Source organism: Pelophylax lessonae (genome assembly GCF_965119305.1).
Source record: "Pelophylax lessonae genome assembly, chromosome: 3".
NCBI lineage: Eukaryota > Metazoa > Chordata > Amphibia > Anura > Ranidae > Pelophylax > Pelophylax lessonae.
Genome location: NC_138770.1, coordinates 87,223,494 through 87,243,828, shown reverse-complemented (window position 1 = coordinate 87,243,828; position 20,335 = coordinate 87,223,494). Strand labels below are relative to the sequence as shown.

General features: G+C 47.5%; 1 protein-coding gene across 1 annotated transcript in view; it reads left to right on the top strand.

Moving 5' to 3' along the window:
- Positions 1–20,335, top strand: part of LOC309550374 (uncharacterized protein) — a gene marked incomplete at its 3' end in the record, with an annotated part of 214,372 nt that overhangs the window by 104,370 nt on the left and 89,667 nt on the right. The window contains exon 8 of the mRNA XM_082250769.1: positions 5,158–5,342. Coding sequence (XP_082106895.1) covers positions 5,158–5,342 — 185 coding nt within the window. The remainder of the gene's footprint in view (positions 1–5,157; positions 5,343–20,335) is intronic.

Sequence of the window (20,335 nt, the reverse complement as noted above, 5' to 3'; positions counted from 1 at the left end):
GTGAATCAGCGGTGTGGGGTATCTCGGTTTGCATAAGCGAGCTGTGGGGTAAGGCTTCCGGTATGAGCGGTTGCACGAACGATTTGTTTGTGCAAACCACTGGTTGAAATAGGCGCCCTGAGCGGCGCCCGAGAATGACGTCACGCACAACGTCAACGTCACCACGCCCACATGCATTCCACCTGACCGAGGGGTGGAACGCAAACAGGAAAAGGAAGTACCGAAGATGAAAAGGAAGTCAAGATTCTTACAGTACCCCCCCCCCCCCATAAGGCCGGCTCCAGAAGGCCTATAAGCTCGGTTTCTCAGGGTGTTTGGTATGGAACCTCTGAATAAGCCTAGGTGCATGAACTTCTGAGGCATCCAACCAGGTGTCATCTTGGGGACCATAATTCTTCCATCTTAGCAAATATTGTAGTTTCCCTCTATAACTTTGAGAGTATAAAATCTCTTGTACTTCATATTCTTCACCTCCATCTACCTGCATAGGTGGTGGAGGTATGACTGTACTTCTAATACCCTGATTTGGAACATAGGGTTTTAGTAATGATACATGAAATATGGGATGTATCTTTAAGTCTGTTGGTAAGGTAAGACGGACTGCAGATGTTCCAATACGTTTTTCAATAGGAAAGGGTCCCAAATATAAAGGCCTAAGTTTCTTACTGGGAATTCGTAATCTTAAATGTTTTGTAGATAACAAAACAAGGTCACCAATAGTATATTGAGGAGAAGGTCTTCTACGGAGATCGTAGTAACGTTTTTGTTGACTATGAGTGTGAGAAATGGTGGTGTTGAGTAGATCCAGTGAATTTTTGATTTGTGTTAGGTAATCAGTAGCTACTGAACTACTAGAAGGTAGAATACGAGGAGGGAGAAGTGTTGGATGGAACCCATAGTTGAGGAAGAAAGGGCTTTTGCTTGGTAGTACAATGAACTGCATTGTTATAGGCAAATTCCGCCAAAGGGAGAAGATCTGCCCAATCATCTTGCAGGTATGAAGTATAACAACGCAGATATTGTTCTATGCACTGGTTAACTCGCTCAGTCTGACCATTAGTTGGTGGATGGTATGGTGATGTTAATTTCCGTTCAATGCGTAAGATACGACATAAAGATTGCCAGAATTTTGAAATGAATTGTGACCCTCGATCTGAAATGAGAGTCTTAGGAATACCATGTAATTTGAATACGTGTATGGTGTGAAAAATCGGCGCTAATTCAAATCATAAATAAATGTGATACACTCTGTGACAATAACGATGTCCACCACTGTGGATAGTGCTCTATATGATTAAACCTGATGCAAAAATGTCGAAGTAAAATCAATCCTCAATGTAAAACTGTAAAAGCGAGCCTATACACAAAAGATCTTCAGTGGATGACTCTGAAAAGACTGTGCATAAATAAAGTCCTCAAAAAATAGTGTGTCAATCCCAAGGAAATATATATATATATATATATATATATAATGCAATCACAAAATCAATGCAATAGATGAAAAAGGGTGATGATCAATATAATCGTTGATGACTGATATGTGATGAAAAAATTCCTAAAAATATTTCATAAAACAATTCATAAAAAAAGTTGTAAAAATATGTGTCTGAGAAAATCCCACAGTGTCCAATATACAATCAAAGATGAATGAAATAAATCTTCAAAGGATCAACCAATCGTAAAATATAACATCAATAATCTGGATATCGATCCAATCTCCAACAAACAAGTGTGTAGTGGCCGCTTACCTCCCATACACACTATCTGCACATGTGTGTAATCCAAACAAGCCGATTGCTTTCCTTTGAACTGGGCTTCCGACCTCTCTCCTCTCTTGCGGGCATGTAATCACTGATGTTCACAGTACATCGATCTCCCAATCCAGTAACGATCTTCAGCTGCACAATATGCTCACTCCAAGCCGTTCCGCCTCATAGGATATAAAATGAGACGCTCATGGTGCAGTAACTTCAAAACCAGTTAAATTACAATAAAAGATACACTTACAATCAAATAGCAACAAACGAGCAAAAGCAATAGACTGTAGAACCTCCGGCTACGGCCGTAAACACGGAGGTGACGTCACCCGGCTCTTCGCGACGCGCATTGCGTCACTACCCACGTGACTTTATCAAGGGGTAAATTGTTATTGTCACAGAGTGTATCACATTTATTTATGATTTGAATTGGCGCCGATTTTTCACACCATACACGTACAAACAGGTGTGTAGGTGTATATATACATACATGTGTGTGTGTATATATACCCCTACACAGAAGTTCTGATGTCATGCCTGCCTCCAAACACGTCCACAAAAAAGCCCAATAAACGCCTGCAACAAAAAGCCAGGTGTGAAAGTAGCGAAGCCACTATCCTGCTCTATTGCAATTCTAATAGAAACGATCTTTTTTCTATGGCGGTCACCCTTACATGGAAGGGTTTGGTCACCCTGCCATAGCAGTCAGAGTCAGTTCACCCTACACTACATTATGGTCACCGTGACACCTAACACTTTCCCTACAGAAACTAGATTTTTGAATCTAACTTTAGTGGAAAATAGTACCCTAACTACACTAGATATCCCTTTCCTCACACTAATAATTGCTAAATGACACTTTGAAGCAGGAGTAACAAAACTGCTTCCACTCTCTTCCACGTCCCTGTATTACAATGCTAGAGATTTGGCGGGGCTATGTTATATACTGGGGGGTGTATTCACTACTGATTGGCCTCTGGACCCCCTAGTCACTCCAATCACATTCCTAGCATCCTCCTGCCTCCTCAATTGGCTTTTACTGATGGTTCTGGTCCAATCACAGGCTTTTAAAGCCCAGTTCCTGTCCCATTGCATGTTGGTCGGTTCTGGTTGACGAATTCCGAACTTTTTCAGCAAAAAGTTCGAAATTCGGCCAAATTTTCGAACAGTCAAGGTTCAGGTCGAACCGATGGTCGACCCGAACCTTTCGATCATCCCTAATATACACTAGACTTGGCTAATATATATACTGCACTGGTGAATATAATCCTACAATAACTGATAAATATACAGTATATACTCCACTATCTCCTGCAATAGCTGATAAATATATATATATATATATATATATCTACTACACTGGCTGATCTATTAATCTATAAAACGCACACTCCACTAACTATCCTGCCTAATCTCCACTCCTAACTAGCGATGGACGAACATCGACTTGCGGTTCGCGGACTTTTGAGAAAATTTGCGGCTGACGTTCGCGAACCGCAAGTTTGCGGCGGGCCCCATTGACTTTAATGGAAGGCGAACTTTAAAAACCTTTAGGTCATATTTGCAGCCACAAAAGACGTACTAGCTGTGCACAAATAGTCTCAGCACATGGACAATGTCATAACAGAAGTATTGAAATTGGAAACGTTGCCCTAAAAAGTTTTTTTTTTTTTTTACAGCAAAAAACATTTTTTTTTTTTTTTTCATAAATCAGCCAGAACTGACAGCAGCCGGTAAATACATGTGTAATACATATAGGGTCCATTCACACATGGGTCCGCATCCATTCCATAATTTGGCAGAACCTTTACAGACCCATTGATTGTCAATTCCAGTCTGAAAAATTAGGCATTCACAGGATAAAGAAGTAAGTGTCGGCCATTCCTGGCCCCGAAAATTAGCCCACATGCGTTTACCTGACAGCTAAGAACATTGTATTCTGTGGCTTAAGGTTCATTATGCATTCACAGGATACAGAAGTAATTGTCGGCCAGTATTGGCCCCAAAAATTAGCCCACATAAAGGGGCACTCTGACGGGGACACACTGGATATAAAGGGGCACTCTGACAGGGACACACTGTCAGCCTGTGTCCCCCCTAATCCAGCCTGTGTCCCCCCTCATCCAGCCTATGTCCCCCCTCATCCAGTCTGTATTCCCCCATCATTCAGCCCATGTCACTGCTGTCATGCAGCCCGTGTCCCCCACCGTCATTCAGCCTGTATCCGTGTCCTCATCAGAGTCCTCCTTTACATCCAGTGTGCCCCTGTCATAGTCCCTCTTTTACATCCATCTCCCCATCAGAGTGCTCCTTTACATCCAGTGTGTCCCCGTCAGAGTGCCCCTTTACATCCAGTGTGTCCCCATCAGAGTGCCCCTTTATGTGTCCCTCTCAGAGTTCCCCTTTATTGTTCCAATCAGAGTGCCCCTTTATTATTCCAATCAGAGTGCCCCTTTATTATTCCAATCAGAGTGCCCCTTTAATATTGCGGTCAGAGTTCCCCTTTAATATTGCGGTCAGAGTGCCCCTTTATTATTCCCGTCAGAGTTCCCCTTTAATATTGCGGTCAGAGTTCCCCTTTAATATTGCGGTCAGAGTGCCCCTTTATTATTCCCGTCAGAGTTCCCCTTTAATATTGCGGTCAGAGTGCCCGTTTAATATTGCGGTCAGAGTGTCCCTTTAATATTGCGGCCAGAGTGCCCCTTTAATATTGCGGCCAGAGTGCCCCTTTAACATTGCGGTCAGAGTGCCCCTTTAACATTGCGGTCAGAGTGCCCCTTTAACATTGCGGTCAGAGTGGCCCTTTAATATTGCGGTCAGAGTGCCTCTTTATTATTCCCGTCAGAGCTGCAGCAATGCTCAGTCACCACACCTGTCACAATGCTGCACAGTGCACAATAATACTACTATAATATGCTTTCTACAAAGTAAGCAGCTTTATATAGTGTGGGGCGTGGACTTAGCCCCTGAGCCATGATTGGCTAAAGGAACCCTGCCTTTGGCCAATCATGGCTCTGACAGGACATTGTGCTTGGATTGGCCACAGCATACAGGTCAAGGTGCATGCTTTGGCCAATCACAAGCATTGCATTATGGTGGGCAAATTTCCCTTGAATGGCCCTGTTTGTTTGTTGTTCTGCGAACGAACGAACACCCGATGTTCGAGTCGAACTCAAAGCTCATCCCTATTAGCCACTAAGGCAAATATAGAGTGATACACCTCCCTCATGGGAACACAGCCTGTAATAAAAACCTTGCCACTCCATCCAAAACTACAAAAAAAAAAATAAATACAGGCTTTAGATACTCTGATACCCTTGGGTATTTTTTGCAATGAGTTTTAACATAAAGATGAATCTTTTCTTGATTATAAGCCCATATGGCTCTATTTTCCTGACAGAGAAAGTACACGGTGAAATTGACAGAGTGATTGGATCCGCTGAACCCCAAACTGAGCACAGGAAGCAGATGCCGTATACAGATGCCGTCATTCATGAAATCCAGAGGTTTGCTGATATTGTACCTCTGAATGTTCCACATGCAACTGCTAAAGATGTCACATTTAGAGGGTACAGCATTCCAAAGGTGAGTGTAACATATATACAATCCCACCATTTACAGGACTTCTGCTGTAGTTTAGATGCATATAGTCCCTTGCATTTGCAGCAGCCTCTTAGAAGCAGGCCAGGCCTTGTTAAAAGTCCAATGTTGAAGTCAAGCAAAAGTGGCAATTAGAGAATAGAGACTAGGCATTACAAACCGACAGGGTGCTTACAGTGCCATCTTAAGAGCATTATAGGCCCCCGGGCAATGCAGTGCACTGGGGCCCCTGCCTCCACAATCACCCACGAGAATAAAAATGCAAATTATTGATAAGGCAATATTTATTGGTATAGCAGTGCCAGGGTAATGACAGTCAGACTCGACTGCCCTGTGTGTGCCTGTTCCCGTGGAGGCAGACAAGCATTCCTGCAGTTGTGGGCTCCCCCTCCACGGCCCAAGTGGCCTGACAGCAGCGCAGGGCCGATAGGCGCTTGCCACCTGCTAAGTTCGGTGGCAGGATGCAGGAGTCGGGACTAATGCTTGACTGGGGCTGGGTCACTTGGCAGGTGGGGCCCCCCAGGCAAGTCGGGCCCCCGGGCAACTGCCCAGCGTGCCCATTCAGTAAGACAGCCCTGGGTGCTTACAATGGCCAGCTTTTACTCATTTCTGTAAAACCTTTAGGGGAAAAAAAACTGTTGCTGTAACTGCTTATAAAGTATAAGCTTTAATTTGTTCATCTAAATTTGCCTGTACATCTAACATCATCCTCCACCAAGACAGACAATGCTGGTGTTCAAAGGTGTCTCTGTTGTTCTCCATCCAGAGTGGAGACACCCTTAGACAGGAAGTGTGTCACTGGCAGGATCACCAGGGGAAATAATATTTAAAAAATAAATAAAATTAATGCAACCACTACTTTTAATGATTTGTAATCTGCAACATATACATTTTTTGTTTTTAGTTTAGTTGCTGTATATTTTAAGAACTCACGCAAAAATAAAACGCTCACAGCTATTGTCGTGTAAGCTCCAGGTTAATTATCCCAAAATTTGCTGCAAAGGCACTTAGTATTGGGAACCATAAGGCGTGGTTCTGCTGTGAGACTGATAGTGCACCCCCCCCCCCCGTCACTCCAGAGTCCAGTCCACACCATATCCCCTGCCCCGGGCGCCAGTTCACTTACCTTGTTCCTCCCGACTGACAGGTGGCGACAACCTCCCCCTCAGTCTCCTCCATGTCCCCTCTCGGCGGCTGTCTCCTCCCTCCTCTTCCGCCAATAGGATACCTTCTCCTTTGGCCAATTGGGAAACAGGTCTCAGGACCCGCTTCCTGATTGGCCGGGAGTAGAATCAGTGTGGCAATAGCAAATATTCATTTGCTATTGTCACACACCTGGGTGGGCTCAGGGTACAGTGCTCTTCGCCCTGAGTCCACCCTTTTTTGAAGCCTATTAGAGTCTCTGGCTATAATCACGTGCTTTAAAAAAAAAAAAACCCTCATTGGAATCCATGCATCCGGCGCCCTGCATGTAGTTCAATACTAGATAAGCAGGACAAGACTGAGACAGCACAGTTGGAATCATTACTAGAGATGTCCCGAACTATTCGCCAGCGAACAGTTCCCGGCAAACATCGCGGGTGAACATATGCAATGTTCGGTCCGCCCCCTATACTTCATCATTGAGGCAAACTTTGACCCTGTACCTCACAGTCAGCAGACACATTCCAGCCAATCAGCATACACTCCCTCCCACACCCTCCCACCTCCTATAAAAAAGCAAGGGCAGCATCCATCTTAGATTCATTCTGAAGCTGCAGTGTTAGTGAGAGCAGGGAGAGTGCTGCTGCTGCTGCTAATAGGGACATTGTTAGCTAGTGTTCTGTGTCCACTCCTGCTGTAAGGACAGTGTCCTGACAGCACCCCAAAAAGCCCTTTTTAGGGCTGGTATTTCAGTCAGCTTTTTTATATATATATATATATAATATATCTATTGTGCAGTTGCCTGCCCGCCGTGTGTGTGAGGCCACAGACCCACCACAGACTGTACTGTGTGCACACCACACTCATATCGGGTGACACAGTACCTTGCAGTTAAAAAAATATTTTTTTTTTCCTCTGTCATAATTGCAGTTGCCTGCCGGCTGCCAGTGAGTGTTGGGTCCACAGACTGTACTGTTCCCACTGCAGTGCCCACCACTCATATATACTGTGGCACAGCACCTTGCAAATTAAAAGAAATATATATTTTTTATAATTGCAGTTACTTGGCCTGCCAGTGAGTGTCAGGTCCACAGAGTGTACTGTGCCCACTGCAGTGCCCACCACTCATATATACGGTGGCACAGCACCTTGCAAATTAAAAAAAAATATATTTTTTATAATTTCATTAGCCTGGCCTGCCAGTGAGTGTCAGGTCCACAGAGTGTACTGTGCCCACTGCAGTGCCCACCACTCATATATACGGTGGCACAGCACCTTGCAAATTAAAAAAAACATATATTTTTTATAATTGCAGTTGCCTGGCCTGCCAGTGAGTGTCAGGTCCACAGAGTGTACTTTGCCCACTGCAGTGCCCACCACTCATATATACGGTGGCACAGCACCTTGCAAATTAAAAAAAAATATATTTTTTATAATTGCAGTTGCCTGGCCTGCCAGTGAGTGTCAGGTCCACAGAGTGTACTGTGCCCACTGCAGTGCCCACCACTCATATATACGGTGGCACAGCACCTTGCAAATTAAAAAAATATATTATTTTTATAATTGCAGTTGCCTGCCAGTGAGTGTCAGGTCCACAGACTGTACTGTACCCACTGCCCAACACTCATATAGGGTGGCACAGCACCTTGCACGCATAGTACCACTAATCTAAAAAAAAAATGACAGGCAGAGGCAGGCCACCCCGCAGGGGCTGTAGTGGTCGTGGTGCTGTGATTTCCTTTGGCCCTAGAATAATGCCCAGTGTTCAGAAGCCACGTACCCTGAACTCAAAAAATTCTGAGGACATAGTTGACTGGCTTACACAGGACACCCAATCGTCTACAGCTTCCGCTCGGAACCTTGATGCACCATCCTCCCCCAGCTCAGCTTCGGGCACCTCTCAATTTACCACTCGCCCGCCCGCCGGCACCACCACCAACACTAGCACCACAGCCCCTTCACTTGATCTGTCAGAGGAGTTATTTACACATCAGTTGGAAGAAATAAGTGATGCGCAAGGATTTGCCAGAGGATGTAGATAACGGGGATATGTCTCAGTCAGGCAGCATTATACACATGGACGTACATTGTGATGATGATGATGTTGTACCTGCTGCTGCTGCCTTTGCTGAGTTGTCAAGTGAAGCGGCTGATGATGACGATGTGTCCATGGATGTCACCTGGGTGCCTGCTCGAAGAGAAGAAGAAGAGGGGGAAAGTTCAGATGGGGAGACAGAGAGGAGGAGGAGACAAGTTGGAAGCAGGGCAAGGTCATCGCAAGGAGCTAGTGGCACAGTCAGACAGCATGTATCGGCACCCGGGGTCAGCCAGACAGCACGCCAATCAACGCAAGCTGTTGCCACCACCAGAATGCCGTCATTGCAAAGCTCAGCAGTGTGGCATTTTTTTTGTGTGTCTGCCTCGGATAACAGCGATGCCATTTGCAACCTGTGCCAAAAGAAACTGAGTCGTGGGAAGTCCAACACCCACCTAGGTACAACTGTTTTGCGAAGGCACATGATCTCACATCACAAACGCCTATGGGATCAACACATGAGTACAAGCAGCACACAAACTCAAAGCCACCATCCTCCTCCTGGTCCAGCATCTTCAGCCACGTCAACCACTGCTGTCCTCCTTGCCCCCTATCAACAACCCGCCACTCCGCCTCTCACCTTCAGCAGTTCCTGCTCATCTGCCCACAGTCAGGTGTCTGTCAAGGAAATGTTTGAGCGTAAGAAGCCAATGTCACAGAGTCACCCCCTTGCCCGGCGTCTGACAGCTGGCTTGTCGGAACTCTTAGCCCGCCAGCTTTTTGTAACGCTCCTGCGTTTTACGTATGATGTGCATTTTCAGCTGCAGAAATATTCCACTTCAGTAGTCATGTAGAGAAACGCTGAGACACCAATCCCAACTCTCAATGACTCATCATGTGTGGATGATCTCAATTCAGCAAGTAAATACACACACTCAATAAGATGTTTCCTAGAGTGACTTATGTATATAGTAACACAGTGATGATAGGCTGAAGAGACAGGTTGGGTAGAGATGGTAGATGACAGACACTTGAAAGGAAATGTTATTGAAAGTAATATAGTAGCAGATGGGATGCAGATAGGTTTAGCAATCATGTATGGTAGTTGATGACAGAGTAGCAGGTGGACATACAAGAGAGATCAACCCAGTGCAAGAACAGGTGGTAGTAGGCTCAAGAGCTAGCAATCTTAGATAATGCAGATGTAGTAATAGTCCTTAGTATGCAGAGCTAGATAGTGTAAGCTTTAGTATAAAGGTTATAGAGGTTTCCCCTGTGGGGTACTTATCACTAATAGCAATGTAGCAGAGGAGAGGTTCGGCAAGAGCGGATGATCCGGTAGCGGGATACAGGGATCAGCGCAGCGTGGTTCCGACAGCGAGGTATGCTTGCAAGCATGAGAGCTTCAAGACAGGTTAGCATCAAGGCACAAAGCAGTTTGAACGAACACATGTGAGTGAGAGCCGGCGATCTAAATAGCCATCCAGTCCGGGGCTCAGTGATGACAGCATCAGTCTTAAAGGTGTATGCGCACCTTACCAAAAGAGAATGGTGGGGCGCATACACTTATGAAAGAGTAATTAGGGTACCCAAAGGTACCAGAACATTACAGTACCCCCCCCCTTAAGGCCGGCTCCTGAAGGCCTCTGGAGCTGGTTTGTCTGGGTACTTCGCATGAAAATTGCGAATTAATCTAGAGGCATGTATGTCAGAGGTGTTTAGCCAGGTGTCGTCTTGGGGCCCATAGTACTTCCATCGAACCAAGTACTGAAGTCTTCCTCTGTGGATACGAGAATCCAGAATCTCTTTTATCTCATATTCTTCTCCACCTTCAACTTGTACAGGAGGAGGAGGTGGGATAGTAGGCCTTATTCCTTGGTCAGGAACATGGGGCTTCAGTAGTGACACATGGAAAATGGGATGTATTTTGAGGTCTATTGGCAATGTAAGCTGTACTGCAGCTTTTCCAATAAGATTCTTGAAGAACAGAGGTCCAAGCTTTTTGCTAGGGATTTTCAGTCTTAAATTTTTTGTTGAGAGCCAAACGAGGTCCCCGATGAGGAGAAGGTCTTCTGCGAAGATCATAGTACTTCTTTTGTTGACTATGAGCGTGATCAATGGTAGTATTAAGCAAACCCAGAGAGTCCTTTATTTGGGTAAGATAGTCTGAAGCTACTGGGTTATTTGAAGGAAGGATGCGTGGTGGAAGAATAGAGGGATGAAACCCATAGTTCAATTAGAACGCACTCTGCTTGGTCGTACTGTGGGTTGCGTTGTTGTAGGCAAATTCTTCCAGAGGGAGAAGATCCACCCAATCATCCTGTTGGTAAGAAGTGTAACAACGTAAATATTGCTCGATGCATTGGTTGACTCTTTCAGTCTGTCCGTTGGTCTGCGGATGGTAAGGAGAAGTGAGCTTCCGCTCGATCCGTAGTATGTGACATAGTTCTTGCCAGAACTTGGAAATAAATTGTGATCCACGGTCAGACAGAAGAGTTTTTGGGATACCATGTAACTTAAAGACATGTTTCATCAGGAGTTCTGCCGTTTGTTTAGACGAAGGTAGTCTGCGAATAGCAATGAAATGTGCCATTTTTGTCAGTTGGTCCACTGACACTAAGATGGTATTAAATCCTTTGGAAGGAGGCAATTCCACTATAAAGTCCAAGGACACAACTTCCCATGGAGTTTGGGGTATTGGTAGACTGCATAGTAGACCGGATGGTCTCGTAGTGTCAATTTTGGACCTGGCACAGACATTGCATGAAGAGACGAATTTTTGTATAGATGTTTTCATGTCAGGCCACCAGAATTGCCTGGTAATCAGATTAAGAGTCTTTGTCATACCCATATGTCCTGCCATAGGCACATCATGCGATAATTCCAAGATCTTGGTGCGTATGGTAGGTGGTATGTAAAGTTTGTCGTTGTAGTAGAGGAAGCCTTCTGCATCAGTATTTAGTTGTGGTGGGGGTGAATCCAAACTTACCATGCAAAACCTCTTCCTTCAAGGAACGGACAACTCCAATAATGCGTTTGTGAGGTATTATAGGAACGGAAGGGATTTCGAAGTAGTTTTCTTCAGTTAGTCGTGATAGTGCATCCGCCTTTTTGTTCTTATCTGCAGGTGTGTAGGTCACTAGGAAGTTAAACCTTAGAAAGAATAGTGACCATCGTACCTGTCGGTGTGAGAGAGTTTTGTTAGTCTGAAGATATTGGAGATTTTTATGGTCCGTGTATATAAGTATTGGTAATTGGGTGCCTTCGAGTAGATGTCGCCAATTCTCCAGAGCCAATTTTATAGCAAGCAGTTCCTTTTCACCCACGGGGTAATTTATCTCTGGACTGCTTAGGGATTTAGAAAAAAAGGCGACTGGATGAAGTGGTGAAGTGTGAGTTGGTCGTTGGGAGAGTATTGCTCCTACTGCCATGTTTGACGCATCTACTTACAGAATGTATTGGAGGGATGGGTCTGGATGGCGTAGTATGGGAGCAGAAGTAAACCTTGTCTTTAACAAGTGAAAAGCTTTATTTGCTTCATCTGACCATTTGAATGGTTTTTTAATGCTAGTGAGCTGTGTGAGGGGTCTCACAATGGCAGAGAAGTTTCTAATGAACTTCCTGTAGAAATTCGAAAATCCAAGGAATCGCTGTAGCGCCTTGCATGTGGTTGGTGTAGGCCAATCCTGAATGCAGGATATCTTACTCATGTCCATCTCGATTCCTGTTTTGGATATGATGTAGCCTAGAAACAGTACCTCTTCTTTATGAAACAAGCATTTTTTCAGTTTCACATAAAGGTTGTGTGCAAGCAATCTCGATAATACTAGTCTTACATGTCTTATGTGTTCAGACAGGGATCGTGAATATATAAGTATATCGTCCAGATATACCACAACACAGACATCTAGTAAGTCTCTGAAAATATCGTTTATAAATCGTTGAAAAACTGCAGGGGCGTTGCATAGCCCGAATGGCATTACAAGATATTCGAACAATCCGTATCTGTTTCTGAATGCAGTCTTCCACTCGTGTCCATCACGGATTCGAATGAGATTGTATGCTCCTTTCAGGTCCAATTTTGAAAAATAGGTAGCTCCACGCACCTGCTCAATGAGCTCAGGGATAAGCGGTAGAGGATAGCGATCTTTTATTGTAATAGCATTCAATTGCCTATAGTCAATGATAGGCCTGAGACTTGAGTCCTTATTGCGGACAAAAAAGAGTCCTGCTGCTGTGGAAGAAGTGGAAGGTCTAATAAAACCTTTTTCCAAATTCTCATCCAAATAGTCTTTGAGATGGGAAAGTTCATCCTGTGAAAGAGGATAAACATGACCGAACGGCAATTTGCTATTTGGGAGTAGATCAATGCTACAATCATAGTCTCGATGGGGAGGTAGTGCTTGAGCATTTTTCTCAAGAAAAACCTCAGAGAGATCCTGAAAACATAGTGGTGCAATCTCATCTGTCACCACAGACAGGATCTTCCCGAAAGACGGGAGGTTACACGTACCCTCGCAATAGCAAGAGAGGAAGGTCAGGGTCCGTTCCTTCCAATCTATGGTTGGTTGATGTGTGTGCAACCAGGGAAGTCCCAAAACAATGGGAAAGTGGGGTGAAGGTATTAGATCGAAGGTAGTGGTCTCCATATGAGACCCGTTAGTAGTGACTAGGAGTGCCTGTGTCTGATCAGTGATCGGACCAGAGGATAAAGGAACACCGTTAATAAGACTCACTGAGACAGGTTTAAGTTTAGAAATAATAGGAACTTTATTTAAAGCAGCAAAACGTATGTCAATATAATTTCCACAAGATCCTGTGTCAATCATGGCCTTAGTAGTAATCCTGTTCTGGTCCCACTGTAATGTTAAGCAAACAGAAAGATAAGGGTTAGTGATTGAAGTTGTCAATCCCCCTAGGAGGACATGTGAACACTCACCCTTCTTTTTGTAGACTAAGGGACAGACGTTTATCTTGTGATTCGGGGATGCACAGTACAAGCAGAGATTACCAGATCGTCTTCTGGCTCTTTCCATAATTAATAGAGGTGGGCGTATGGTTCTTACCTCCATAGGAACGGGGTCAACGGCCGAAATCCGAGAAGAACTGGATAATGGCATTCCCATTTTCTCAGCCTTTCTTTCTCGTAGTCTTCTATCTATGGTGATACTGAGTTGTATCAATGCATCCAGGGTTTTTGGCAGATCCGCTCGGGCGAGCTCGTCTTTAACGGCCTCTGATAGGCCAAGCCTAAATTGGGTTTTCAGAGATGCATCATTCCATTCTGAATCAAGGGTCCATCTCTTGAATTCTGCGACAAAGTCTTCTACAGGTCTCCCACCTTGTTTCAAGGATCTTAATTGAAGATCGGCAGTACTCTGCCTATTGGGATCATCATATAGGCTAGTGAGTTCTGCTAGGAACAAGGCATAGGAGGTGAGAAGCTGATCGCTTTTCTCAAAAAGAGAGTCTGCCCAGGCCCGAGGATCGCCTGTTAGGTAAGAAATAATAGTACAAACCTTAATGTGATCAGTAAGGTAGGTACGGGGTTTTAGCAAGAAAAGTAACTCACATGCGTTTTTAAATTCGCGAAATTTTTTGCGATCGCCTGTAAATACCAAAGGAGGATTTATTTTGGGTTCAGGGGACTGAGCAGTGGTAAGTTGTGTCAGTCTAATTACCTGCTGCGACAGAGCCTGATTGTCTTCTTTTAATTCAGCAAGTGCGTGTATTAACGCAGTTACTTGCTGTTTTAATTGTGTCATCTGAGTGGTTATTTCTGCTGAATCCATTTGTGGTTCGTTCAATCTGTAACGCTCCTGCGTTTTACGTATGATGTGGATTTTAAGCTGCAGAAATATTCCACTTCATTAGTCATGTAGAGAAACGCTGAGACACCAATCCCAACTCTCAATGACTCATCATGTGTGGATGATCTCAATTCAGCAAGTAAATACACACACTCAATAAGATGTTTCCTAGAGTGACTTATGTATATAGTAACACAGTGATGATAGGCTGAAGAGACAGGTTGGGTAGAGATGGTAGATGACAGACACTTGAAAGGAAATGTTCTTGAAAGTAATATAGTAGCAGATGGGATGCAGATAGGTTTAGCAATCATGTATGGTAGTAGATGACAGAGTAGCAGGTGGACATACAAGAGAGATCAACCCAGTGCAAGAACAGGTGGTAGTAGGCTCAAGAGCTAGCAATCTTAGATAATGCAGATGTAGTAATAGTCCTTAGTATGCAGAGCTAGATAGTGTAAGCTTTAGTATAAAGGTTATAGAGGTTTCCCCTGTGGGGTACTTATCACTAATAGCAATGTAGCAGAGGAGAGGTTCGGCAAGAGCGGATGATCCGGTAGCGGGATACAGGGATCAGCGCAGCGTGGTTCCGACAGCAAGGTATGCTTGCAAGCATGAGAGCTTCAAGACAGGTTAGCATCAAGGCACAAAACAGTTTGAACGAACACATGTGAGTGAGAGCCGGCGATCTAAATAGCCATCCAGTCCGGCGCTCAGTGATGACAGCATCAGTCTTAAAGGTGTATGCGCACCTTACCAAAAGAGAATGGTGGGGCGCATACACTTATGAAAGAGTAATTAGTGTACCCAAAGGTACCAGAACATTACACTTTTACCATACAAGCTGGTGGAGTCTGAGGCCTTCAAAAAATTTGTAGCTATTGGGACACCGCAGTGGAAGGTACCCGGGCAAAAATTTTTTTCACAAAAGGCAATCCCCAACCTGTACTCTATTGTGGAAAAGGAAGTCATGTCATGTCTGGCACACAGTGTTGGGGCAAGGGTCCATCTGACCACTGATACCTGGTCTGCAAAGCACGGTCCTGGGAAGGTATATCACTTACACTGCGCATTGGGTAAACCTGCTGGCGGCTGCCAAGCATAGAATGCGTGGCTCTGCAGAGGAGTTGGTGACACCGCCACGACTTGCAGGCAGGCCTGCTGCCACCTCCTCTACTCCTCCTACTCCATCCTCTTTGCTAACCTCCTCGGCTGAGTCCTCTTCTGCTGTTGCGTCTTGCTCCACACCAACTGCACCCCCCCCAGCTCCCCAGGGGCTATTTTACATGCTGGATACGACAGTGTCACGCCGTCTTGGGGTTGACTTGCCTGAAAGCAGAGAGTCACACCGGACCAGCACTCCTGTCCGCCCTGAACGCACAGGTGGATCAGTGGCTGACCCCGCACCAACTGGAGATCGGCAAAGTGGTGTGTGAAACAGAAGCAATTTGTTGGCGGCATTGAATTTGGGCAAGTTGAAAAATGTGCCATGCATGGCACATGTGTTCAATCTGATTATACAACGCTTTGTGCATAAGTACCCAGGCTTACAGGACGTCCTCAAGCAGGCCAGGAAGGTGTGTGGCCATTTCAGACATTCCTACAGGGCCATGGCGCACTTTTCAGATATTCAGCGGCGAAACAACATGCCAGTGAGGCGCTTGATTTGCGACAGCCCGACACGTTGGAACTCAACACTCCTAATGTTCGACCGCCTGCTCCAACAAGAAAAAGCAGTCAACGAGTATTTGTATGACCGGGGTGCTAGGACAGCCTCTGCGGAGCTGGGTATTTTTTTGCCACGTTACTGGACGCTCATGCGCAATGCCTGTAGTTTTTATGCGTCCTTTTGAGGAGGTGACAAACCTAGTCAGTCGCATCGAAGGCACCATCAGCGACATCATCCCATTTGTTTTCTTCCTGGAGCGTGCCCTGCGAAGAGTGCTGGATCAGGCCGTAGATGAGCGTGAAGAGGAAGAGTTTTGGTCATTATCACCACCAGAAACAGCCTTATCATCGCTTGCTGGACCTGCGGCAATGCTGAAAGAGGAGTCTGAGGAAGAGGAGTCAGAGGAGGAATGTGGCTTTGAGGAGGAGGAACACCAACCACAGCAGGCATCCCAGCAGTGGCGGCCGGCCCATAGGGGGCGCAGGGGCGCCGCCCCCCCCCCCAAAAAAAGAAAAAGAAAAAAAAAAAGATTTAAAAAAAAAAAAAAAATTTTTGCCCACAAGGGTCGCCCGTCTCATTGGTGCCTATGGGGGTGGGGTTTTCCACCCGCAGAGGCGCCGATAGACGGCCTTCTGGGGCGTAACTGTAGCGCAGAGCTCTGCGCTCCACCACCCCTCTTTCGGCGTCCGCCGCATTGGTGCCGATGGGGGGTGGGGTTTTCCACCAGCAGAGGCGCCAATTGGCGGCCTTCTGGGGCGTAACTGTAGCGCAGAAAAATGCGCTACACCACCCCCTTTTGTGATGTCTTGGATCATGATTGGTCCAGACTCCAGCCTGGACCAATCATGATTCAGGACATCCATGGTGACCTCGTTGGGGGCGGTGCCGGTGCGTGCATCAGTCACTCACCGTCACCGCCCGGTCACTTTCCCGCCGCAGCCCGCGAAGAAGAGGAGTCGCGAGGAGGGGAGAAGCCGCCGCCAGGAGCCGAGCAGAAGAGGACGGACATCAGAGTCGCGAGGAGGGGAGAAGCCGCCGCCGGGAGCCGAGCCGTCGCCAGGTAAGTGCCTATTCCACCACCTGCGCCATGCCTGTGCCATGCCTATTCCACCACCTGCGCCATGCCTGTGCCATGCCTATTCCACCACCTGCGCCATGCCTGTACCATCTGTGCCATGCCTATTCCACGACCTGTGCCATGACCTTACCACCACCTGTGCCATGACCTTACCACCACCTGTGCCATGACCTTACCACCACCTGTGCCATGACCTTACCATCACCTGTGCCATGCCTGTACCATCTGTGCCATGCCTATTCCACCACCTGCGCCATGCCTGTGCCATGCCTATTCCACCACCTGCGCCATGCCTGTGCCATGCCTATTCCACCACCTGCGCCATGCCTGTGCCATGCCTATTCCACCACCTGCGCCATGCCTGTACCATCTGTGCCATGCCTATTCCACCACCTGTGCCATGACCTTACCACCACCTGTGCCATGACCTTACCATCACCTGTGCCATGACCTTACCATCACCTGTGCCATGCCTGTACCATCTGTGCCATGCCTATTCCACCACCTGTGCCATGCCTGTACCATCTGTGCCATGCCTATTCCACCACCTGCGCCATGCCTGTGCCATGCCCATTCCACCACCAGCGCCATGCCTGTGCCATGCCTATTCCACCACCTGCGCCATGCCTGTGCCATGCCTATTCCACCACCTGCGCCATGCCTGTACCATCTGTGCCATGCCTATTCCACCACCTGTGCCATGACCTTACCATCACCTGTGCCAGACCTTACCATCACCTGTGCCATGCCTGTACCATCTGTGCCATGCCTATTCCACCACCTGCGCCATGCCTGTGCCATGCCTATTCCACCACCTGCGCCATGCCTGTGCCATGCCTATTCCACCACCTGCGCCATGCTTGTGCCATGCCTATTCCACCACCTGCGCCATGCCTGTACCATCTGTGCCATGCCTATTCCACCACTTGTGCCATGACCTTACCATCACCTGTGCCATGACCTTACCATCACCTGTGCCATGCCTGTACCATCTGTGCCATGCCTATTCCACCACCTGCGCCATGCCTGTGCCATGCCTATTCCACCACCTGCGCCATGCCTGTGCCATGCCTATTCCACCACCTGCGCCATGCCTGTGCCATGCCTATTCCACCACCTGCGCCATGCCTGTACCATCTGTGCCATGCCTATTCCACCACCTGTGCCATGACCTTACCACCACCTGTGTCATGACCTTACCATCACCTGTGCCATGACCTTACCATCACCTGTGCCATGCCTGTACCATCTGTGCCATGCCTATTTCACCACCTGTGCCATGCCTGTACCATCTGTGCCATGCCTATTCCACCACCTGCGCCATGTCTGTGCCATGCCCATTCAACCACCAGCGCCATGCCTGTGCCATGCCTATTCCACCACCTGCGCCATGCCTGTGCCATGCCTATTCCACCACCTGCGCCATGCCTGTACCATCTGTGCCATGCCTATTCCACCACCTGTGCTATGACCTTACCACCACCTGTGCCATGACCTTACCATCACCTGTGCCATGACCTTACCATCACCTGTGCCATGCCTGTACCATCTGTGCCATGCCTATTCCACCACCTGTGCCATGCCTGTACCATCTGTGCCATGCCTATTCCACCACCTGTGCCATGCCTGTGCCATGCCCATTCCACCACCAGCGCCATGCCTGTGCCATGCCTATTCCACCACCTGCGCCATGCCTGTGCCATGCCTATTCCACCACCTGCGCCATGCCTGTACCATCTGAGCCATGCCTATTCCACCACCTGTGCCATGACCTTACCATCACCTGTGCCATGACCTTACCATCACCTGTGCCATGCCTGTACCATCTGTGCCATGCCTATTCCACCACCTGCGCCATGCCTGTGCCATGCCTATTCCACCACCTGCGCCATGCCTGTGCCATGCCTATTCCACCACCTGCGCCATGCCTGTACCATCTGTGCCATGCTTATTCCACCACCTGTGCCATGACCTTACCACCACCTGTGCCATGACCTTACCATCACCTGTGCCATGACCTTACCATCACCTGTGCCATGCCTGTACCATCTGTGCCATGCCTATTCCACCACCTGTGCCATGCCTGTACCATCTGTGCCATGCCTATTCCACCACCTGCGCCATGCCTGTGCCATGCCTATTCCACCACCTGCGCCATGCCTGTGCCATGCCTATTCCACCACCTGTGCCATGACCTTACCATCACCTGTGCCATGCCTATTCCATCACCTGTGCCATGCCTGTACCATCTGTGCCATGCCTATTCCATCACCTGCGCCATGCCTGTACCATCTGCGCCATGCCTATTCCACCACCTGTGCCATGCCTGTACCATCTGTGCCATGCCTATTCCACCACCTGCGCCATGCCTGTGCCATGCCTATTCCACCACCTGCGCCATGCCTGTACCATCTGTGCCATGCCTATTCCATCACCTGTGCCAAGCCTGTGCCATGCCTATTCCACCACCTGTGCCATGCCTGTACCATCTGTGCCATGCCTATTCCACCACCTGCGCCATGCCTGTGCCATGCCTATTCCACCACCTGCGCCATGCCTGTACCATCTGTGCCATGCCTATTCCACCACCTGTGCCATGACCTTACCATCACCTGTGCCATGACCTTACCATCACCTGTGCCATGCCTGTACCATCTGTGCCATGCCTATTCCATCACCTGCGCCATGCCTGTACCATCTGCGGCATGCCTATTCCATCACCTGTGCCATGCCTATTCCATCACCTGTGCCATGCCTATTCAATCACCTGCGCCATGCCTGTACCATCTGTGCCATGCCTATTCCACCACCTGTGCCATGACCTTACCATCACCTGTGCCATGCCTATTCCATCACCTGTGCCATGCCTGTAACATCTGTGCCATGCCTATTCCATCACCTGCGCCATGCCTGTACCATCTGCGGCATGCCTATTCCACCACCTGTGCCATGCCTGTACCATCTGTGCCATGCCTATTCCACCACCTGCGCCATGCCTGTGCCATGCCTATTCCACCACCTGCGCCATGCCTGTACCATCTGTGCCATGCCTATTCCATCACCTGTGCCATGCCTATTCCACCACCTGCGCCATGCCTGTACCATCTGTGCCATGCCTATTCCATCACCTGTGCCATGCCTACTCCACCACCTGCGCCATGCCTGTACCATCTGTGCCATGCCTATTCCACCACCTGTGCCATGACCTTACCATCACCTGTGCCATGCCTGTACCATCTGTGC